General features: G+C 39.0%; 1 protein-coding gene across 1 annotated transcript in view; it reads left to right on the forward strand.

Moving 5' to 3' along the window:
* The window catches only part of AFF3 (ALF transcription elongation factor 3), a 292,287-nt gene that overhangs the window by 148,566 nt on the left and 126,637 nt on the right, over positions 1-17,084 (forward strand). Inside the window, exons 5-6 of the mRNA XM_089511440.1 lie at positions 4,772-4,858; positions 16,952-16,988. Of these exons, the coding sequence (XP_089367566.1) occupies positions 4,772-4,858; positions 16,952-16,988 (124 nt within the window). The remainder of the gene's footprint in view (positions 1-4,771; positions 4,859-16,951; positions 16,989-17,084) is intronic.

Raw genomic sequence — 17,084 nt, forward strand, 5'->3', positions numbered from 1 at the left:
TTTCTTGCAAAAGGACTTTTTTTGCCCTAAAAAAAATCAGTGTAGAACAAACAGAACCTTTTCATGAAATAGTGCCATTTTATTCATCCATTAAGATGTCTGCTATGCTTTCTAGCTGTGGCTTGAAGCTTGTAGACATGACGCCTCTGTACATTAACATCTGCTAACAAAATCTCTAAGAGTTTGCCTACACAGACCATGATATCTGAAACTTTGAACCATATTATGCTCATTAGGAATCCAATGATGCTTGTTTCTGAATAACAGAATTACCCACTGAGGGGGCCTGATGTCTTGAGATATTTGGAGCAAAGGAATAGCAGTTCATAACACAGAACATGCACCTTTTGGTCCATTTTTCTCAAGAGGAGGATGTTATGTTCAAAGACTATCATTTCTATAAAATTGGAGCAACTCCCACAAAATATACATACTTCTGCCAACTTCTTTCCTTCAATTAGTCTCAAAGATGCTATAAGATCTCTCTACTATATTGAGCCTGTTCCCACTTCCTGAACTGATTCCTGAAACTGGTTCTAAAAAAATGTAGTTCCCACTATGTTTGTGCCAGTTTCTGGAATCGCTTCAGTGGCAAGGGGGCATCTTGATGGTCCAGCCCATCTCTGGCCTCTCCTGGCCCCAAAATCCCCGGCCCAGCCTCCTTACTGGCTTCTTTGGCCGCTGACCGGGTTCCCTGCACCTTTTTTTTAAATTTCCCATGGCTTGGGAGGTCACAGAGAAGCTGGGAAAGGGGTCGCAAGTCTTCCAGCGTCTCTGCGACCTCATTCCGGCCTCCCTGGTCCTGGGAATTTTTTTTAAAAGCCCAGGGAATCTGGTCAGTGGCCAAAGAAGCCAGTAAGGAGGCTGGGCTGGGGATTTTGGGGCCAGGAGAGGTTGGCCCATGCCAGCCCCCCCCCCCCCCCCGAGTTAGGCTGCCAGTGGGAACCAGGCAGATTTGAATCCGGTTTGAATCCCCCTGGTTCCCACTTGGGCTGAATCAATTTATTTCTAAATAAATCAATTCAGCCCAAAAAGCACCCCATTTTCTCACTGTCTTTTTTGATGCAGGTTACTTGGGCAAAAATGGGCAAAAAGCATGCCCCCCCTTTCTGAATCAATTTCTGAAATCAGATTCAGTAGGAACCGTGCCCGTTTAACCCGGATTACGATCAGGATTTAAATGTAGTGGGAACAGGACCATTGGTAACTTCCTTTAGTAGAGTGTCCTTGGAGATGATTCAGAAGCTGCAGCTAATGCAAAATGCAGTGGCTCAATTGTTAACTGGAATACCATATAGACATCTTATAATACCAGCCCTAGAAGAATTGCACTGGCTGCTGATACACTTGTGGTCTGAATTCAAGGTGATTGTGATGACATTTAAAGCCCTAAATGGCTTGGGATTTAAATAATTTGGGGACCACCTCTCTCTATGTGCCCGCCCATGGATTGCAGTCTGCTTTCCTCTGTGTCCAACTAAGGAGCTCAGTGCACTGGATGTGGATCTAGGAGGGGGCCTTCTCAACTATGGCACTCCAATTATGGAGTTGGCTGCAGTGTTGGATTGATTTAGGTTCCAAGTAAAAACATGGCTTTTTATCAAAGCCTTTTACCCTCATAGATTATCTTCAGATAGTATTAGGTTTTACAAACCTGTTTTGTTTTTGCCTGTTAATATTGATTTATAGAGCCAGAGTGGTGTAGTTGTTTGAGCAATGGACTATGACTCTGGAGACCAGGGTTCAATTCCCTGATTGGCCATGGAAACCCATTGGATGACCTTGGTTGAGTCATACTCTCTCAAGTCCAGAAAACCCCAAGCTAGGTTCACCTTAGGATTGCCATATGTCAAGATCTCTTGAAGGCAAACAGCAACAACAAATTGATTTTATCTCTATGCTGCCCTGAGATCTTCAGATATAGGCTGTGATATAAATATTTTCCTGTAGCTTCTTATTTTACCTTGCAGGGAATGGCTGCTGCAATAGCACTGTAATGTCAATATTAACTTGGCTGTATTTAGTACAGTTATGCAAAAAGACAGAGAAATCCACAACTGAAGGAAATAATATATATATAGTTGCAGCACAGCGGGTTAAGTAGTAATACACTGGCACTGAGTTTTATACTACCTACTCCACAACTATGAAATGCATGTAAAGTCATACAGTGATTGGCTCTAGAATGAAGTGAATACATCCCTATTTAATATTTAAATAACTGAAAAGGCAAAGGCACTTACAAATATCTGACCATCTTCAAGTTCTCATACCATTTGAAATCAATTTCAGTTATTCTACAGTAGATAGTACATTAATTTTGTTATATTTCCCAGTGTATAACATCTTCTAGTAAATAACAAAATACATCTCTGTAGCAAATGTAAACAAAGTCATATGAAATGCTTAACTGCTACTAGATATTTACCCATTAATATATGTTTTCAGTTGTCTGCCAGCCTAGAAACATTTTCTTGGCAACTCCAACAGATTTTGGAAACACTAAACATTTTTTCATTCCTCTTCTGTCTGCGTATATTCCACCATCTGTCAGGTCCTGGTAAACAGCCAGATTCATACCATATTCTTTATGATTTTTCTCTCTTCTTTGTTTTCTTTACTGGAAATTGGTCCAAGGTGGTTTTCAGTAATGGCTACTATTTAACTGTAGTGTATAAATAACACATTTACTAGTAACTCTTAAAATGTGTTCTGTATTCACTGGGTGAAGTTTTTTCTGTTGTTGTTATTGTTGTTGTTGTTGTCATTGTTAACATCATCATCACCACCACAACAATCTCTCCCCCCTAGAAAGATACTTGGGCCTTGAAGTCTTCTAGCTGTTTCTCCCATGATCTCCTTGCTCTGCTCCCAAAAGGTAGCCATTCATCTTCATTACCTCAGGTGCCTGCCTGCTGTCAGCTGTAACCAGGGAACAAGCTACATTAGTCTTGCATGGCCATTCAGGAATTAGAATCCACCATTCTTGGGTGAAGGAGGTTAATACATTAATAAAGACTGTACCTTGATTATCCACATCATCACAGCTTCCTTGGGCAGGCCAGTTTTCAGACAATTGTGTTATCATACGGCCCACTGCTTTTGTTTAAGCAGCTAACTTAGAAATAGATGCTAATGCAACAGAAGGTCAGAAGTGATTCTTTCCTTTCAATGTGTGAATGATGTGAGAGGTAGCTGATTCTGTATTTGGCGAAATAATAGATAAATGTAGGAGGTAAAACAATAAAATTCACACACACACACACACACACACATTTAGAATAAAAATAGGAGACAGAATGCTATAGGAATTGGCAACTGGTGTTGTTATTATGTGTTAGCCATCTAGTAAAGTTCATCTTACTGAAACCAGAGGTGACCCTGCTTGCAGATCAGAACCTTCTAGATGAGAGCTGGGATCCAACGTCAGTGATATTCTGTTACTTGTATCACCAAGCCAAATGAATCCTACAGTCCTTTCCCAATGTTTCCCTTATCAACTGATATTCAATGGTAGTATGGGAGATCCCATTAAAATTATTCTCCAGGGTTTTTAACACAGTTACTGGGCTGTTAAAAATAACTATGTATGTCATTTATAAAATGAGATAAAAATATAAAAATTTACGTATGGGCCTAGCCATACTGCAGAATTAAAGCATTGGCACCACTTTAACTGCCATGACTTTAGCTTAGCTTCCTAATAAAATAGATATTTTGTACCTCTGGTACAATATACATCCTGTGTAGCAAATTGTGGCAATGTGCATTGAGGTACTGTGCCCAGTGTCCCACTTCACAGTGGGGGTTCCATTGTCAGGCATGTCATTAGGGGGGTGCAGGGGTTTCAAGCCATACTAGGCAACACCCTGAGTGGGGGAAACACTATTGGTCCTCAAACATTGTTTTTGGGATCTCAGTTATTCTAACTCCTTGCTTCATTTTTATCTATTTTTAAGAGGTTGTTTATGCATAAATAGTGTAGACTGAGACATGTGGTAGGTTGCCTTTCAGAACTGCATCTCTGAGGCAGTAAATATGGCTGAGCCATAGATACATGAAAAGATTTGTTTCATTGGCCGTGATTGGTAGTTTACTATGTAGTTCTGAAAAAGCTAGGAATTCTCCACATCTCATTCAAGGGGCTAGTTTAAGCCATAAAATGAATGATCTATACAATCTATTTTGTCTAGTTGGTATATAACTTTTATATAACACTATTTTGTGAGTTTGGCAAAGGCATATAGGTTGGAATGTAACTGATAACCTAACACTCTCTATGTTTCTCTAGCTGATATTATACTGGACAGTAGTGACCCCTTATTGATGATTAATTTAATATGTCATCCACTTGAAGAGTGGCTCCAGATCATAGAGTTTCAGGGTTACCCAAGAAAGAGCTTCTGAGGCGAAGAGAGTATGTCATTCTTATATATGAGAAATAAGAAGTGGAAACAATAAAACATCGGAACATTTAAAACCAGCTGTTACAGATATGTTCTGATCCATCCTTGTAACATATTATAAGTCATTATCCAGCTTATAAACAAAGAATATTCTTATAGTAAAGTTCAGTTGTGCTTTCCAGAAAAATTATTAGAAATTCAAACAATTTCCAGGGGAGTAGCCATGGTGCAACAAAGACAACAAAGATGAAATTTCCACATGATGCTTTGTTGCTTTTTTTTTACAGTTCTTACATGTTTGAAACATATGTGATAAGTATCTTAAAATATTAAATACAGTCTCCTTTTTTTTTTTTTTTTTTAAGGAAATGACCCATACTTGGCCTCCCCCACTTACAGATATTCATGCAGCTGGCAAAGTGGAACAAAACAAATTTCCATTCACAAAAAAGGTAAATAGTTTAATTCTACCATTATCATCAGCTATTGAAGGTCCTAGACTGGGGCCCAAAATAGATGGGCCAAATTAAATGGCTTCTGGCCACTTGAGTGCATGGCATTTAGATGATGCATGCCTCCAAAGCAGCTGGAAGTTGTGCAGAGGCCGCTCCAAGCCAGCAAGAACTGACCTTTTAAGGAGAGGATTTAATCCACTCCTGCTGGCTAACAGGTTGGGACCGTGGCAGCGGCCTGCTTTTGGGAGTGTGAGCTGGAGTAGCTAAAGGCCACTCCTTCTGGGCCATCTGCATCCAGATTTGCTACAAGTGTGTGAATGTAAACAAAAGGAGAAATGCTGCCATATACTTCTCAGCTGTAAATTAATATGAGGCTCATGGGTGCAATTCACGGTGTCTCATCCTGGCTATGCAAGTTCCATTCTCATACAAAAATAGGATAGTAAGTATTTTCTTATGCTCATGATTGCAACTTAGATTCAAAAACATAAAAATGTTATATTAAAGGCTGCACGAAGAAAAGGAGCAAAAATTGTGTATTAAAGAAAAGATAGATACTATTTGTACTTGTTACATGAACAAAAAAACAAAACAGAAAAAACAAGATCCCTTGGAAGTGTCTCATTCATAGGGACAATATAAGTCGAAGTTGATTGGACAGCACATAGCAGGAACACAAAGAAGCTGTCAATCCTATTTGGAGAGGCAGGGGGGAAAATCTTGCTGCATAATAGACTTGTATGAGCATTCTTAAAACTTATGAATTAGCATGGCATTCAGTCCACATTCTTCCTAAAGCATGTTCCCTTCATTTTGTGCTGTAGAGATCTCTAGGGGAAATAATGTAAAACCTATTAAGAACAGAAAATTAAAAAGTGAGTTAAATTGCTTTTTAACATTGTCACCTTCAGCTGAGACAGCTTAGAAAAGGAACCTTCTGACTGTCATCAGATAGTCTTCTAAGAATGAATATTAGTTTTTGTTCATTCAATTATTTCACATTTAAGAGTGTTCCTCAAAAAATACGGAGAAAAAATCATGTTTTTAGTCTCCCTCACACCACCTCTCTATATGAAAACAACTAATTAAAAAAAAATTACTAGATGATAAGACTACAAATTATAACCCTTCCTAACTAGAAATGACAGCCTTACATTATATCAGTGAGGTAAGACTAAATTACTGTGATTATCAGCTGTATCTTTTTATGTAAACGCTCTATCCTGGTTTAAATATTTTTTGTTGGACAGTTCATTTGTTGTTTCTTTTAAGGGGTGTATGTCAACAACTTTCCCTGCAGCTGCAGGGGTGCCTCAAGGATCAGTACTGAGTCCTCCCCTTTTTTGTGTACTTTAGACTCTGTCTCGGCTGCAATAGACCTTAGCATCCTGCTGGATGATCATTTGTCCTATTTATTTATTTGTTTATTTATTTATTTTGCATAGGCCTATTCATCAGAGCTACTGCAAAGGCATTCAACTTCCATCTTTTGAACAGCCACAGGATCTTTAGGTTTTTGACTGTCAAGGCTGTCTATCTGCTTGAGCAGGCTGTGGTTATCTCATGGCTGGCCTATTGTAATAGTTTACTGCCAGATTTGCCTTCCTGCTCTCTTTTCCTCCTGGCTTTAATCCAGAGTAGTGTCATTTGTGTTGTTTTAAAACTCCCTAAATACTCACATATCTCACTTCCTCGTAGATCCCTTCACAGGCTACCAGTTTGAGCCAGGGCTCATTATAAGCTTGGTCATGGCATTTAAGACCTTGTGCTCTAACCTCTCCCAGTATTTGGCAGCTTGGCTAGTATGGTATGTACCATCTAGGAATCTAAGAACTACAGGCAAATGATTATTGGCAGTTCCACTGACACATAACAGCTCTGTCAAGACTGTGTGCCTTTCAGAATCTGACTCCACATTTCTGGTACACACTTCTTTTGCATCTCTGGCTGAAGGAGGGTCTTACTCATTTTCACAAAGGATTGAATATTGTCTTCTATAATTTACCATATTAAGCTGCTGGATATAACTAAGGCTGCTTGAGATGAGTGGTATCTGGATTGTGGTGATTTTATTTTTAGTATATGATAGTGTTTGTTTTATTGTTTGGTTATATATGTCTGATGTTCCACCCTTTGGTGAAAAGGGTGTTATAAAGAAATGTTGCTGTTATATAAATTACTGTTCAGGGGAAAATATTTTTCAAAAGAAATGTGTTTTAACCAAAGCAAATCTCAAGCATTCATAATAAAATATTGAATTGGGATCTGGATGCATAACAAAGCCAGGTTTATATGAGCTTTGCTTGAGTAACTGATTTCTGTGCCCAAGCTCATCCCCGCTATGTGTGAAAGGTGGCTCTAGGCAAGGATTGAATCACTTACCACTAAGCAACCACAACCATGGGAAAGTGATTTTGCAAACCTTTACCCTGCCCTTTTCAGTTCGCAGGCTTCCAAATGGGACCTACAGCAGACCGTTACTATATGGAGCACTCTGTATTCTGCAACCTTCCTCCCACTGCCTGAATTTTACACACACATACACACACCAAAGTCACTACCCTTTGGATGGAGGGTGGGCAGTTTCCCAACTGCTTCCCCCCAATAGTTGTTCAAGTTCCGAAAAACATACTGTGTTCCTGACTCTGTTGATACATCCATGTTATACATGGGTGGTATGATTTTAGTTATGCTGGGTGAACTGAGACAGACAATTTGGAAACGTTATTTGTTCAGAGTACAGCTCCTAGAATCCTTCCCCAATGAACATGGCAGAATATTAGTGTAATCCTAGGATGTGTCTTCACTGTAGAAATAATACAGTTTGATAACACATTAACTGCCATAGCTCCATCCTGCAGAGTTCTGGGATTTGAAGTTTTGTGAGGCCTCAGCACTCTTTGGCAGAAAAGGATAAAGAACTGTAAAATTACAAATCCACAGATTCCTTAGGATGGAGCTACAACACATAAAGTAGTGTCAAACTACAGTATTTCTACTATGCAGATGCACCCCTAGACTTGACTGCTCAGAAGCTGTATATGTTCAGTTCAGTTGGAATTACTCTCTTGTGAGCTGATATAATATTGCAGCCTTAAGTAGTGTTTCATTAACTCTATTTTGGATCTGGATTAACAACAAAAAGAGCAAAATGTTACCAAAGAATGAAAAGAAAACCAGAGAATGACCCTAAATCTAGTTTCTTACACAACAATTGGTACAATGCATCTGCATTGCAACTTTAGGCCAGTAGGGCAAGCCTTTAAAGCATATCTTTTTTTCTCCTTTTCTCCTAACTTTTACGTCCATAAGACAAACTGCAGTGAGGGCTTTTAAAGTCAGTTTGTGTTTGAAATTACCCTCTTAACTTATTTACCACAAATCTTCCACATCTCTACTGTTTGTTACTTTGATTGCAGCTTTGTAATTCTTTTGAGAAAACTGACTCTTTGTCTGTTCCCTACCTGTGTTCTTATGGGCAATGGCTATATGAACCCTTTTGTTCTGCAAAATGTTGGCAGCATACTGTTGTTCCTAAAAAAATGAATGCTAGGTAAATTTTCTATTGTTACTGCTATTTCAAATACCTGCTTTTGATGCTCAAAGTGTTATTCCAGGAGGACATGGGTTGCCAGAAACAACTAATAACTTCATAAACTGTGGCTGGATTCGCTTGTTGTTGCTGTTGTTAGTGGTAGTTGCCTCATCCTAGTTTAGGTACCCACATTGTCTGAAGCTGAGAAACATGATAAGCAATTGTAACAATTAATGAGACGAGAGATGGCTACTGGGGATGAAACTGTTCGTTGTGTTTGCATTGATGCAGCAATTTAATCACATATCTGGATAAAGAAGTAATAATTTTTGCTCATTTGTATTTAAAAATATAATATTGATGAAGTTAGCCCCAGGCGTACTGAACTACTTTTAACCTGTACTTCAGCTAATTACTAGTCTGGCAGTTTGAAATTTGCACTGCTTTAAATAGGCAATTAAAATTCTGTAAGCTGTCCTGACTGTAACCAGGCTTATTTGATATCATTCTAGAAATCAAAGCTGAATAACTCTCTGTAAATTTTAATTTTATTCACACTTACAGCTATAAAGGTTTTTTAAAATGTCAAGATGGACATAACTGGCTACAGTGGGAAAGTTAATGGTGTTCAAAATATACCATTTGTGGATCTGGCTTTGTCTTTCAGTTCTGTCTTCAGCCACTCTTCTGCTGACGTTGCATTTAAAGTTGGAGGGAATATAGTATGGCAGGGTCTCTTTCACACTACACAGTTATAGCACTGTGATTTCATATTAATTGCACACACAGTTTTCTGTGGAATTTGGGGATTTCCAGTTTGATGTGGCATTAAAGCTCACTAGAAAAGAATTTTGTATATCTCATGAAACTGCAAAAGCCCAGGATTCTGTAGCATGGGGCTGTACCCTTTAAAGTGGAATCTAGTGCTATAATTGTGTAGTATGAAAGGTGATTTGATGAAAGAGAGTACTGATGAAGGAGGGTAATGAAGTTGAAATTACCAATAATCCTACCTATTCAACCTTTTAGATCAAGACCATTGATGATTTCATACTAAGCTTCCTATAACCCCTGTTCAATTCCTTAAGCAAACAGAAAGTTTCTCTGAAGATGCCAGCCACAGATGTTGGCGAAACGTCAGGAAGAAAATCTTCTAGAACATGACCACATAGCCCGAAAAACCCACAAAAAACCATGGATGCCGGCCATGAAAGCTTTCGACTACACATTAGAAAATTTCCAGTTTTCTTGTGTGGAAGGAATATGTACAGGTTTCCTGTGAGGTCCACAAGTGGGGGACATATAGATAGCCCCCTGATGCACTGCCCACATTTGGGCATCTGCTACCTGGGAAGCATTACTAGCGGAGGCTGAGAAATGAAAGAATCAGCAGTAGAATGAGAATAGTGTAGAGGAGACAACCAAACCAAGATGAACGGCATTATTTGACAGACTGGGCAACATGCCTGAAGCAAGCAGCTGGGAGACAGTGCCTTGACAGAAGCAGATGCCATGTTGGACAGGCTGCTGGATTGCTGAAGTAGAAATGCCAGGTGTAACTCATGAAGCTGGTTCCTCTTGGTTTTCAGCCAATGGCTCTGTTACAAGCTTCTTTCAGCTAATATTGCCTGTTCCTTCTCCCTTAACAGGAAAGCTTGTCAGCATTGGCCACACATTGTTGTTTCCCACCAACACTTTGTTTAAAAGCCAATACAGGTGAATGTTACTCTATTTTCCTTTTTCCTTCCCTTCTTTACTAACCAGAAGGAGCTGGACATGGGTGGCCATTCTGACATGCATGTGGATAATGTTCAACTGTCCCTAGAAAGCAAACAAAAAATAACATTTGGAGGTAAGGCTCAGCTTTCATTAGGCAAGGTTGGGTGTGTATGTGTGACTTCAAGTGACAGATCAACTTGTGGTGAACCCATGAATGTTATTGAATTTTCTTAGGCAAGGAGTACACAGAGGTAGTTTTGCCAGTTCATTCTTCTGAGATATAGCCTATTGCCCATGGTATTCATTGGCAGTCTCCCATCCATGTACTAATCAGAGCTGACCCTGCTTAGCTTCCGAGACCAGGCAGGATCGGGTGTCTTTGGAGTATTTAGGTCCATGGAGTATTTAGGAACTGTAAACCACCCATGCCATCTGACCTCAACCTGTCCTTTGCTTTATAGGTGGAGAATAGGTGGAGGACAAGGGAGGAGAAAGAGGCGACTGGGGGGAGAGAAGGAGGAGGAGGCAGCTCATCCAAAGTGCTATTGTCTTCAATGGTGGTGCGACTGCATGGCTGCGGCACCACTGAAGTTAATGGGACTGGAGCATCTGCAGGTGTTGGCATCTGTGTGGGGTTCCGGAATAGATCCCCCGTGGTTACTGAGGGCTCGCTGCAAACAATAATGTTGCACTACAAAAATGTTGCACAAAATCAGCAATGTTTCACCATAAAACCACATGGCTATTTGTTCTGGTGAATTGTATGTAAAAAACAGCAATGTTGCATGACAAAAATGTTGTGCAAAATAAGCAGTGTTGCACAACAAACCCATGTAGCTATATGTTGTGCAACATTACTGACAAAAATGTTGTACAGCATTAATGCTTTTTATGTAAAAACCAGAAATGTTGTGCAACAAAAATATTGTGCAAAACCAGCAATGGTGTTCAACAAAACCACTTTTGGCTGCAGCCTGAGTTTCTTTATTTTCTGCGTAATATTTTGGTTATGCAACTTTCAAACCAGCAAAAACTGCAGCCACAACATGGAACCCTTCACCACATTGTTTGTATAGCGGTATAGTATGCAATTTAGTTTTGTATTTTGTGCACTTTCCCGAATAATATAGTGAAAAACAATTTAAGTGAGGGGAGGGTATGTATCTGCCCCCATGGAAACTGTGTAGTTTTCTCTGCATAGTAAACAAATAAACAAACAAAAAGATTGCATGTGGGTTTTGACTGTAAAGTTGCTCAGTTTCTCAAACTCTTGTGCTTTTTTCAGAAACGGTGCAATTTATGTTGTGCTGGGAACAAAAAAAAGTTCCCTCAACGTTTCTAAAATATGAAAATTTTGCTAAAATATGTAAAGACAGATGAGTAGCAACTGCTTATGGTTCATTTGATTTGGGTTTTTTTTTTAAATGGATTTCTGTTGTTGCCTATATAGGGATAGACAGGGAAAGGAATTGTCTACCGGTTCTGAACTGGTGCATTTTCAGTGGGGATTTACCAGTAAAAGTGGGAATAGTATCATCTTTTCAAAAATTGGTGGGGTTTTTTTATATACACTTCTCAGGCTGCTTCAAATGGTGAAAAGCAGCCATAATTGACAGGTCAAGCTAACGTGTTCCCCTACTATGCCTCAGTTGCAGCAAATGTACTTTCAATTCCAATAGTTCTGGGAGAAATGGTCCCCACTGGCTGGAGATGTGAAAGTAGGAGCATGTTCTTTGCCTTGCTTTCTATAGACATTCTATAATAAATGCTTCCATCTGCAGAAGCAGTTGAAAGTCCATATTATTTTCACATTGGATTCTTCAGCTTTGGAAAATAGTTACAAATTGTTACAAAACTGAATTTTAAAATTAATGGGGTGTCAGGTAATGCAGTTTTTTTAGAAACCAACAGCCTCTTATTGAACCATCACAACCTACAAACACCACATTAGTACCATACTCTAGGAAACAGATTGCAAATGTTGACATATTTAATCAGAATTGCATGTACAAAGACAAGGCAGCTCAGTTGGAACTCCAGTTAAAAGATTTTGATGGCAGGCTATAATGGATCTAAGGCCTATGATTCATTCAAATTTGATACAGAAAGTTAGATTAATAGAATCAGAAGATATGTTTATGCACATTGCAAATAGGTATTTTGGTTGCTTACAGATAATATACTGCATGAAAGGGTGGGGGAAGAAATGGGTACTACCTTTATTTAATGAATTGAATTCTCAATGGAAACGAGCATCTTAACCACTTGAGCCACCACATTAATTTCTTCATTTAAAAGTCATGCCCCCACTCCACCCCCAAGCCGGCGCTTACTGCTATTGGGTTCAGGCTCAATCTCATAAAGAGAATGGGGCAACCTTATTTTCTGCAGCTCCATAGAACACAGTGTAGTGTATTCAAACTACAGAAAAAGAGATTCCACCTAAACATTAGGAGGAGCTTCCTGACAGTAAGAACTATTTGACAGTGGAACACACTCCCTTGAATTATGGTGGAGTCTCCTTCTTTGGAAGTTTTTAAAGAGAGGCAGGATGGCCATCTGTCAGGAGCCCTTTGATTGTGTATTAATGCGTAGTAAGGGGTTGGGTTGGATGACCCTTGTGGTCTCTTCCAACTCTATGATCCTGTGATTCTAACAACTTTTCTTCAAATAGCAAAACGAGTTCAGAACCACCTCAACTGTGGACTCTCTAGGTGGCTTAAAGCAAATTACCATATTGCAATAAATAACACTAAATATGAATAAGTGAGAAGATAAATTTGATACAGAATTGTTATTGTTTTCTCAAATTTACTGATAGGGCTGTAATTCTAAACAAGTGAAAATACATTATGTTGTGTAGGAAGGGGAGGGAAGACTTTCATGTATCTCACTTATTATTGGACTCAGTCAACTAATAATGACTAGTATAGTTTAAATAGCTCATGATTTTGGATATGCCATTTAGGAGGCTGTTAATCCTTATTCACTGTTAAAACAACCCATATTTATGTTAATTAGCTTTATTGTTGTAGTTTATTTTGTCTGAAATATCCTAGAGAAACAGTAAACCTGCCTTTGAAAATGGAACTTGACATTGTTTATACTTAACTGAAATGCCATTTTCAGGCATTGAAGGATGCATCTAAAGATTAGGAGACCATAAATAATATACAGTAAAGCATTCTCAGAATCAACAAGACATATGCAGGTACAAAATATTGCAGCCTTTACCATGTATGTGCTCTTAAAATTCCCATAATTGCTTTGAATTATTCAAAGCAAATTTGAGCTGACATCCTTGGAAGACATAGCACAATGTTTTGCCAAAATGATGAAGATGTTTCATAAAGAAACATCAAAACAGTTGCTAGAGTGGCATAAGTACACATCAGTTTGGCTTAAGTACACAATTATGTTGGTCCACTAGAGCCTACTGCATTGAGCCTCAGAATTTACGACTGCACATGAAATAACATTATTATTTATTTATTTTTATTTTTTTTATTTTATTTTTATCCCGCCTTTCTCCCAAAATGGGACCCAGGGCAGCGAACATATATAAACATAACAGTTAAAATTGTACAATTAAAATCATGAAAAGATAAAAATTACAAATATAACATTTTAAAACATACAGAGTTAAAGAGATCCGTCTAACTACCGTCTTGGACACTTTCAGGAGGGCTGTCAAGACAGAGCTCTTCCGGCGGGCATACCCTCCTGATCCTGATTAAGACACCATGTTATCTGTCAGATTGATTCCCTGTAATTGACCACTGTAGCATGTTTTGAATTTTTACTGTTCCTGGATTGTGATTGTATTTAAGTATTGTATTTTACGGTATTGCATTTTATGATTGTATTTATGGTTTTATCAGGTTGTAAACCTGCCTCGATCCAAAGGGAGAGGCGGGGCAATATAAATAAAACTTTTATTATTTTATTATTATTAAAATTAAACAGTCCAAGTCCAACCCTCTCACCTCCCAATAAAACCAAGCCTGCCAGATCTCAAAAGGCCTATTAAACAAAAATGTCTTTGCCTGCCGGTGAAAGGCCAGCAGTGAGGGGGCCAGCCTAGTCTCCCATGGAAGGGAGTTTGAGAGGGTGGGAGCAGCCACTGAAAAGGCTCTCTTTTGTATCCTCACCAGGCGAGCCTGGGATGGTGGTGGGACCGAGAGAAAGCCTTCTCCTGAGGATCTTAGGGCTCTAGGTGATTCGTATGGGGAGATATGGTCTTTCAAATAGTCTGGACCTAAGCCTTTGGCTGTTTATGCAGACCTTTGGCTGTTTGTGCAGAACTTCAAGTGCTGCTTTTCAGAACTAACTTAACTAGTTACAGTGTTTAAAAATTAAATGTATATGTATGTTTGCTAAAATTTTAACAATAAAGATTTTTCTATAAATAAATAAATAAATAAATAAATAAATAAATAAATTGCCCTTACTTACTGTAGGTTTGCATGAAAAAGTAATTCATGTTACTGTATCCCAAAGATATAACCATGTTAGTCTGTAGAATCAGTATGTAAGGAGATCTTGTAGCACCTCTGAGACACAAGCTCTGAACAGACCAGCAAGAAGAAACGCTGGCATGAGGGTAGAGTAGGGGCATGGCGACTGCCCACTGACTGCCCCCATGCTGGTGTCATGTTGGCGTCATGCCATGCACCCCACTGTATGGTGGGCCGCATCACGTCACATCTTTGGTGCAGTGTTTAGATGTGCCATCCCAAAGAGCTGCAGAAGAGCTGCTGCAGCGGTGGCTATAGCACCTTTTCCATGGCACAAAAAGACACCGCTTTTTGTGGCTTCTTTTTGCTCCATGGACCTACCAGGTTGGGGGTGTGATGTGCAGTTGCTGCTTCCCCAACCCAGCTCTTCCAGGGGCAGCAAAGAGCCGCCTCTTAGGGATAGTCTGTCCAGCTCCTAACGGAAAGAAAGAAGTTGGCAGCATGAGCTTTTGTAAACTAAAGTCTGAGGAAGTAAACTTTAGTCTACGAAAGCTCATGCTGCCAACTTTTTTCAGTTAGTCTCAAAGGTGCTATAAGATCTCTCTACATTACTCAACGTGTTGCTTGTTTTTGTTTTGTTTTCTTTTCAAAAATAGAGGATTGATAAGAGAAGACCATACAAATTTAAAAAAATACTACAAATTTAAAATCACTGAAAATTGAACGTGGCTCTTAAAATGCCCTTTACATTTCTCTCTGCATTTAAATTTTAAATTTAATTTTTAAAAAAATAATTATACCAAAAAAGTTCTTTGATTCCCACTCATTAAATTACTTTTAAAATGTAATTTCATTATGTGTTTTTGAAAAAAGCTTGTTTGTGTTTGAAATATTTTCACGCTGTGGATGATGGACTCCATGGATATGCAGGACCTCCTGTTACATGTGGTTCATTTAAGCTATCCTGACATATTGAAATACGATGTATTTTCCAATGGTTGGAAATGTCTTTCTTCAACAGCCATTGCACCTGGCCATGGAAGAATGGGGGTTGAGGCAACAACTCTGGGTAATAGAGAATGGGATACTTCAAGAATGGACGCTGTTATGTTTTAATCTTGGTTGTGCATCTACAAAACAATGAATACATCTCTGTGGGCATGTTCTTATCTCAAATGTTTATGTACATACACAAAATGTTTGTGAAAACTACCTTCTTTCTGTTTGCAAGTGAACAATTTGTGGGCTAGAAAAGGGAGGACACTTAACTAGAAATGGATGGATCAGTCTATATCTGCTCTGTGTTTATTCATAAATCTGTTTCATCCCATTTCTACATCAATCTGTGATGGTTTTTATGCTTTAGCCCACCCCATAAAACCTGACATACATTTCCTCAGAAAATGTGTATTTTTAAATATATTTATAGGATTTCTAGCCTACTTTTCTCCCAAACCATGAGACCCAATGCAGGATCTTAGACAGTACTAAACATAGGTGCGTTCCCAACAGGCCCTATTGGGCGCCATCGTTACGCACGAGGGGCGGCGCTTCCTGACGCGCCTTGCCCCTCACATGTAACGAGGGTGTCAAAATGGCGGCGCCCTATACAGATGGGCGCCGCCATTTTGACGTGACAGACGCCTAGCGTCTGCACGTCTCGGCACCCTTGTGATGCTGCAAGGGCGACATTGGCGCCTTGCGATGTCACAACAGCACCGCAAGAAGAACCCACTTTTTGCGGGTTCTTCTTGCTGTGCCAGGAACCCATGCGGTTTGTCCGCTGTGGTTCCGTCGTGCCGCATAAAATGCACATTTTTGTCCACATCAATGGACTCGGTCTTATATGGGGTTATGTGAACCTTCCCTGCTCATTCACATGTATTTTTGTACATTTGCCTTCCAAACATACACAGGTTACTATGGTATGCATCTTTCCACTTAATAAAGTATATTGTGTGCATTATTCTTATATACACATTTTGATTTAGCATGTTTTTCAGAAGTGTGTATAGTTTTGCATTCAGTATTTATTTACTAAGATGTATTAGAAGTGCTGGAAATGTGCAAATGTTGAATGCAGGATTGACTTCATCCCATTTCTGGTTTCAGAAAGTGTGAAACGGATATTTTAATATGGACATGTTACCCAATTCTACTTATCCCTGCCCCTTTCCTCCTGCCAGGATAGACATATCCACTGCAAAATTAAACCTTTCCTTATGCTCAGCAAGCTGGGACTTTTCATGGGTTTAATAAAGTACCAAAATTCACAATGAAGCTGTTTGCTATTTTTAGCATAAGGCTCCAATTCACTGTACTGCTTCATGTTTTTAATTGCTCTACTAGTGTAACTATTTCATGTTTTTGTTCTTTTAGGACTCGCAACATGTTTCTACTGGGCACAACAATCAAAGTAAGACTAACTTTCACTTTGCAACTGAATCTGATTAATTTTAATAATAATAATAATAATAATAATAATAATAATTTTTGAGGAAAAGATAAATGG

Source organism: Sceloporus occidentalis, unplaced genomic scaffold (assembly GCF_023333645.1).
Source record: "Sceloporus occidentalis isolate IW3139 unplaced genomic scaffold, rSceOcc1.0.p SCAF_2, whole genome shotgun sequence".
NCBI lineage: Eukaryota > Metazoa > Chordata > Lepidosauria > Squamata > Phrynosomatidae > Sceloporus > Sceloporus occidentalis.